Here is a 7,554-nt window from a genome sequence, read left to right as displayed (position 1 = left end):
TACTAAAATAGCACAAGTCAACCCTTGGATGATCCATAAGCTTAAGAAATGCAATTTAAGAACATTTAAGTCAGTTAGATTGATGACTTTGATTATTTTTTAAAGACTGTTTAATATGCATAGATATAGGACTGGAACACAAACGATCAATGTACAAATAGAATCTCATATCTTGTTATTAACAGTCATAGTAACTAAAAAAACGAAAAAAACAGCAAATAGTCATTACTTCTTTCTCACCACAAATACATTGATGGAAGATAACATTATTCGCTTCTGATTTCAGTATTGAAAGACAATGTTATTGTTCCACTCCGTTGAAACTGGCCAGGGTCTTAAATAAATCCGTTCCATAACTAATAGCCAACCAACCACACACTGCGGATGTTTTTGTGTGTCTGTAGACAACGTGTATTGGCAGTCATGAGGCTCAAAGCACATGGGAGGCTTGAAGAAAGGAGGGCGGAGCTTAAGATGGGAAGAACAACGAGGGTTGTTTTGCTCTTTATATTGGACTTTATTTGTACAGAAATGGGGTCAAATGTTATCCAATAATATAGGAATATATATGATTTTTTTATATAGCATTGAAAAACTCTTTACACTTTAGGTGAATGCACCTCAAAACTCAGATCCTCTATGCGATTATGAGGTAGACATTAATAATGGTATTTCCACCCTCTGCAAAAAAAATATTGAATACACCTTAAATTACTCTTATTAATGTAAGACATATACGATTATCAGGGAACTCTGTACACCACAAATAATAAAATAATTATAGAATAGACATTTTAACCATTTGAGTGCATCTATATATTTACAAAGAAACGTTTCTCATTTCTTCATTAGTTGCACTTTGTAAAGTTTTTTTTCACTATACAAATATTTACAGCTCAAAACAATGAACAGCAGTGCATTAAAAGCTAATGTGCATTTAAATATCATCTCCTCTCGAGTCTTTCTTTCGGCCATTCTTTTCAAAGGAACAACCGCGTGACTTTAACGCAGTTAGATGTGGAAGTGCATTTAGTATAGAAACCGACTCTGAGCAAGTGTTTTTCTCAGGAACGTCTAAAGGCAGCGTGGTGCACCCCGTACTTTGTCTTCACAACAACCCTTCCGCTTTAATGTAGGCACATCATGGTTTGTGTCCGTTATGTCGAGACTAACGGTCGTCTGTGTAGGCCTCAGAAAGGGCCTGGCGGTGATTTGGAACCTGGATGGAGACAGCTCATGATAAATCCCTATGGGGGGAGGGGGGGGGGAATCTCTTCAAGGCATTCTGCGCTATTTCTCTTCCTCAGAGTCAGACCAACGTGTGTGTCCAGTAGAATGTGGAGCTGGGCCCTTTGGGGGCCGCCGGTTGAGGGCACATCGGGGCGAGCGGGACAGTCTCCAGCTGGGCCGTGGCAGTTAAAGCCATGGGTCCCATCGCAGGGTCGACAGGGAGAGCTGCAACTAACAGGCCAACCCCGGCTTCTTCTGGCACCGAACGCACGAACAGGTGCATCGTTCAGCCCGGACCTGTACTCAGCCGGCCAGTAATCCTAGGACGTGTGGTGGACTGACTCGGTGTTGGCGCGCGTAACGCAACCCAATTGGCGAGAGTCTCCTACGAATTCCAACGTCCTTCTGATCCTGGCCCACTATTCTGTTCCTTCTGTCCCTCTTTCTATACTTTCGATCAATCTTTGTATAGGCCTACCTCGTTAAATCCATGTCTTGGGGGCATTGGGGAAACTAACTCCGATTGTTGATGGTTTCTTTTTTTTCCGAGTTGAAAATGTGTCGTGACGTGTCATGTCATTCCAATGATTGTGATGTGTGAGTCTGAATAAATAGCGAACGGCGCCTTGTAGGTCTATCCCTTTTTTATATATAACAATCGCCTCGTGGTGTGCTTTTTTTCTGTTCTTGTGTGTGGGGAAACGCGCATGCGTGCCAACTTAACAAAATGTTTTTACCGCCATTTAACGTGGGGCTATCTTCCACCGATGTTGACCTCTGACCCCCCCCAGAGCTACCTGCATCCACACTGCTCCACCACCATGTCCTCGTACTGCTTATACACCACGTTGTTGCCCGAATCGATGTAAAGGATGCTGATCGGACTGAGCTTGGTCGGGACGCAGCAGCTAGGCGGCGTGCTGTTGGGGTCCATGGAGTTCATGAGGGTCTGGATGATGGCGTGGTTGGTCGGCTCCAGGTGCGACCTCAGGGGGAAATCGCACACCCCCTCGCAGTGGTACGCTTCGTAATCTAGGGGTGCGATGATCCAGTCGTCCCAGCCGAGCTCCTTGAAATTAACGTGCAGCGCCTTTTTGCTGCATCTCGATTTCGACTTCTTCCCGTGTCTCTTCCCATGGCGGTTATTCAAAGCAGTCCTCCGTCTGCGGCGGGCTTTTAACTGGAGGCCCCTGTCCTCCTCCTCCTCCTTGCCCGAGGCCCGCGACTTGATTTTCTCTTTCATTTCATTGAAAAGATTCTCCCTCTTCTTGGACCTGGCGTAGACCACGAGGATGGCCTTCTCCTGCTGGGGGCGGCCGGTCCGGTCCAGTCCCAGCTGCCGCAGGTCCACCTCCGTGTCGGACCGACCGAGGGTGACCTTGAGGTGGAAACAAAGCGGGGGTGGCTTCCCCATGGCAGAACGCGGATGGTCTTTAAACATGTCCCACACGTCCATAACCTCCCATCCCGGTTTTCTGGAATCCAGCGGATCCAGTGATCTTGAGTGCAGGGGTCTGTCCGAGCGACACGGGTACAGCTGGAGGTCGTATAGGCCCGTCGCTGGGACCTGGACTTCCGCGGACGCTTTTCTAAATATCCTCAACTCCGCTCCGACGAGCTCCTCTTTGTCTGAAAGAGCCGAGACATCAAACAGATAGCGTTGTCGTCGCAGAGGAGAGTGCAAAGGATCGTCTGCAGGATAAAAGAGAGAAATAATTGCAGTCAGATTCACTTAGAGTGTACAGTGCTCAGCAGGGGGGGGGGGGGGGGGGGGGGGGGGGGTGCATTCCCACATGAGAGGGCAGAGGATTTACGAAGGCCCGATCACATCTTATATTTGGCTTATGCCAAATAGTTAACGCTTAACTGCTTGATCAAATGGAAGTATATTTTTATCATAATAAAATAGCACGGCTGTGCACGGTGGACATCGTTATGTATTTGTAAGTTTGATATCAGGGCTGATATTAATTTGTCTTTCGTTCCCGAATAAGACCTTTAATGATTCACTTCATTAAATCCATACGAAGATGGACATAATCTAAGATGTTGTTATTCTTATTCAATGGAATCAGGCAAATCCAACGACATTAAACCCTTACAGCATGCCTACTTTCAGCGAAAAATTACCCACATTGACAGGAATATTTTCATATAGGCCTACTGATTTTTTTTTTATTTGACAATCTGAATTCTACCCCATTAAAATGGTAGAATACGATTATACGAAGTTTGTGTCGAGATTCTTGTTCAGCCAACACAAAGACGTTTAAATTATAGGACTATCTTATTGGTATACTAAACCTGTTTTATAGCCTATACCTATTATTAAAAAAACGAGTCTAATCATTGGATTTTATTCAGTGTCTGCTCTAATAACAATCTGAGTCGAAAGATTTGTTCATGCCACAAGTTAATTTCACTCGATGATTTATTATATAATTTCACCATGTGCCGTAAAACACATTAGGCCTATATGAATTATCCCTGTTAAATTATTGGGAAGCACTTAAATCCAGATTACTGGAATTTGTCTCGATTTTGGTTGGAACATGTTTTAAAACAAGTTGTTGAACAAACACGAGGGACATTCATACGTAACGATATTTAGCGCCGAGTCAAAAGAACAGCACAACACGGCACACACAGTCAACCATTAATGCCTTATTATTGTAAATACCCCAAGGGCCTTTAAATGTTTCATCGAGGTAAACCAGTGTGCTTGAGATCCGGCCCTTCCTGATTTTTCTAAACTATAAACACGGTGGTTAAAGCTTTTTTCCGAGTTCATTTAGTTAAGAATACATACACCTTTACAGCCTACATGTATGTATATATATATATATATCTTTCCAAAAAGGTGTCAGTGAGAAGAAATTATAATTGGATAATTTGTCTCTCTGCGTTAAACTGCGACGTAAATCTATCAACGGAGATGTTGACATGTCATTATGTTCCAAATTACAAACATTTCCTTTAAACATGATTTGGTAGTTGCATAAAACTTGTCAAACACTTCAAGAATATGTAAGTTATTAAACAAATAAAAACAACAACAACAATTTTTTGGAGCGTTAACAAATGCTTTAAATCTCAAACTCAAAGTGTGATGTGTTATCATTTGGTCTTCAGCTTGAAATATCATTTAAATTTCATTATAGCTAGATTTAGAGAGCAAATCCTTTATTTAGGTCTATACGCTGTTTTCTGTATCCTATAGACCTAAATATGTGTTTTGCTCAGATACAATCTACAGTGTTTAAACAGAAAACTCAATGTGTTATAAATGTGTTATGCCTAAATATATGTGTGTGTGTGTGTGTGTGTGTGTGTGTGTATGTGTGTGTGTGTGTGTGTGTGTGTGTGTGTGTGGGAGAGAGAAAGAAAGAAAGAGAGAGAGGGGGGGGTGGGGGGGGGGGGGGGGGCGGTAGAGAGGACATGTTTCGGTAGCTTTGGAGGCCAACCAGAATCATCGTGAATTTCCTTTCATCAAAAGTGATTTTCAAATTGGATTGTTGTTGGTTTTTTTTTTATCATTTTGGACACGTGACTTCTCTTATAAATATTATTTCCATAAACCAAAAATGTCCCCACCTAAAATCACTCTGCGCCCACTGCAAGCTGGTGCGTAAAAGGTGAGTAACTATAGGCTAAAATATATGCGCCAATAACTTATCTTCATACAATAGGTTAAGCTGGCCTCTCTCCGTCGATGGTCATTCTGCATGGTTAATGAAATGCAACACTTTAAAATGTGGTGAAATCCCAAACGAAACCACGAAGGAGCAAAGTAAGAACGGAAGACAAATATTGTGTTCCGCAATTAAAGTGGCGGTCGCACGGGGAGGCGCGCCGTTCAAACCCAACCACTTCACAGCGAAGGAAGTACTCTTTCATTCCATTTTTTTTACTTCGTTCGTCTACGTTTTGAGGGTGCCATCGGCTGAGCTAAGCCATTATAGTAGAAAGACACTGGCTGATATGTTATGACACGAACTCTCAATTAGATCATCATAGAGTTCAAATATACTCCAATCAGCGGTTCGATGCCCCTCGCAGGGACCATCGAGGGGTCAAAGCCGGGGATACATGAAATCCAAAACCCAGGAGAAATTCGCTCGTTTTTCTATAACACCGCTAAACAGACTTTCCAAAAACCCGAGCGTCGGAGTTTTAAATAGAAGTGGGCGCAAAGAAAGATTGCCTTTATTTAGCGTTAATTTGTGCAAAGATTAACTCGGGGTGTTATTTCCCTGTTCGTTGGCTCGGTTTCTGTTTATTTGATTGTGTTTGCTTACTCTGTTCAGTCCCATCACTTGGTTACACATTTAACTGACCCAAACACCTGCTCTTCACATCACCCCACCCCACTGTGTCAACGTGGTCCGCCGCACTGGGTTCAAAGGAGATTTAACCATGCAATGTGGAATTACTACCTTTTGTTAATTTGATAATTTCTTCCGTAAAACCGGGCAATAGGCCATTGTGCATAATATTGAATAGATAAAAAAAAACGGTTTTAAATGTTCAGTTGGTTTATCTGGAGGAGGAAATGTTGTTCGGCCTCATTTATGGTGTTAGTCGGTGATTTATAACTCACTCAGAGAATGGCTCAATTAGGGTTTTACGGTCGTGTTACTCGAGGGTCAATTGAAATATAATATAACATAATGCTTAGCAAAGTTTACGCGCTTCAACGGCTCAATAAAGGGTATCTGGACCTTCCGTCGTTTTTAATTCATAGTGACTAATTTCTGGTAAATGCTCCACCATGCATCTTGGTGGAGCATTTAGGTGCATAATAGATTTTATTTTGCATTAATTTCTTCATTCTGAATAAATAGGCCTACATCTAATTGATGAAATGAAAGGGATATAAACTTGTAGACTGACTCGTGTTTGGCGTATAGGCCTACTTGTGGTATTTTTTCTGTTCTGTTTCTGATTCTGTTGTGTATTTCTTTGGTTTTAACAAATATTGTATTTCATAACTAATGACACTGGCGATTTAGAAAAAACATGAATCCTACTTTGCAGACTCCTCGGCTACAATGGGCCCACACCAAAACAATACATGCCCTAAAAACGCTTGTGATGAAATCGGACCATAGAATCAAACCAACCTGCTCCACGGTCCACAAAACTTGTGATGGTGTTGGCAGATTTAGAGGAGAGGAAGAAGCTGGCGTTTAGTCCCAGTTTCTCCGCGGCGGAATAGGTCCTGTATATGGAAATCATATAGTCGTGGGGCACCACGGCGTACTTCAAGTCTTCACGGAGATGGTCCGTGACGGGAGAAGAGGAGAACATCTCTCGCAGTAACAACTTGGATGATCTCTCCGCGTCAGGATGGGGCGCTCTGCCTCCCTTGTTCCTCCTCTGCGTGGAAGGAGAAATAACAGCAGCGGACTGAAAACATGGTATATTCCAGAGGAAAACGAAGAGCAAGTAAATCGTCACCACTCGAGATGCGTCCATGGTTGGTAACGTCCCAAAGCGGTCGAGGAGAAAAACTCTCAAGTCCAACAAGTCTTTGAGTAACCGCTGCGTAACCCGGAGAGTCGCGCGGCGCGGTCGGTCCAGACTCGGAGCTCTGCTTCACTTTTTTGCGCCTCTCGTCTCACTTGAAAAGTGTGCTGGCGCTCTGCAGACTTCGCGCAAGAGCATCGACTGAGTCGCTGGCTGATCGAGTTGAGGGGAACACGCCCACAGGACCAGGAGCTGCCGGCAGGACCGATGCAAGCCGACCCGACCTACACGGCCGTTAAGAACGGATGAGGCTATTCTAAACATGTGTAAATAAATACAATCATCTACTACTTCTCAGATTTTTGAATGTACCGTAGGCTAACACCGCCGGAAACCGATTGCAGTTCCCGAAATAACATGTTAACCAGGTTGGTAAAGGTCAGTACACTTGGGTGAATGTGACCATCCTGATCTTATCAAAAGCAAGGAAGAACAGCCTAGTTTACAATTAGGCCTACTCCAGCTACTATGGAAAAGTAGGCTATTCACCAAAACGGAGCAAGTTGTTTTGTTAAAAAAAATACCAAAACAATGTTAACAATTCTGTCTATTGGGAAATAAAATAGCAGCCAGGTGATTTTCAGAACAACGGCAAGGCCAATCAGACGAGCGAATATGGTACTGGGCAAATCCTAACTATGGAGAATTTGTTGCGAAAGGAACCTCCATGCTTTTCATGGTCTCTACAGACCTCTAGTGGTGAAAAGTTGTAGTTACACGTTTTAACGTTACGAAACGGTTGCAATGAATGATGCCGCATTGTCATTTAACAAAATATCACTACCTATGTGCAGA

The 7,554-nt window shown here is 43.1% G+C and overlaps 1 protein-coding gene across 1 annotated transcript; it reads right to left on the bottom strand.

Moving 5' to 3' along the window:
• Positions 1–2,023: 2,023 nt before the first annotated feature.
• Positions 2,024–6,711, bottom strand: gdf6a (growth differentiation factor 6a; the record flags this gene model as incomplete). The annotated part of the gene is made up of 2 exons (XM_079730516.1): positions 6,354–6,711; positions 2,024–2,922 (listed from the first exon to the last, which is right to left on the bottom strand). The coding sequence occupies exons 1-2, from the start codon at positions 6,706–6,708 to the stop codon at positions 2,024–2,026; spliced, it is 1,254 nt and encodes a 417-aa protein (XP_079586642.1). The 5' UTR covers positions 6,709–6,711.
• Positions 6,712–7,554: the final 843 nt, after the last annotated feature.

Source organism: Pollachius pollachius (assembly GCF_949987615.1).
Source record: "Pollachius pollachius genome assembly, chromosome: 1".
In the NCBI taxonomy this organism is placed as follows: domain Eukaryota; kingdom Metazoa; phylum Chordata; class Actinopteri; order Gadiformes; family Gadidae; genus Pollachius; species Pollachius pollachius.
Note: the sequence above shows the minus strand (reverse complement) of the source record. Positions and strands in the feature narration are given on the sequence as shown.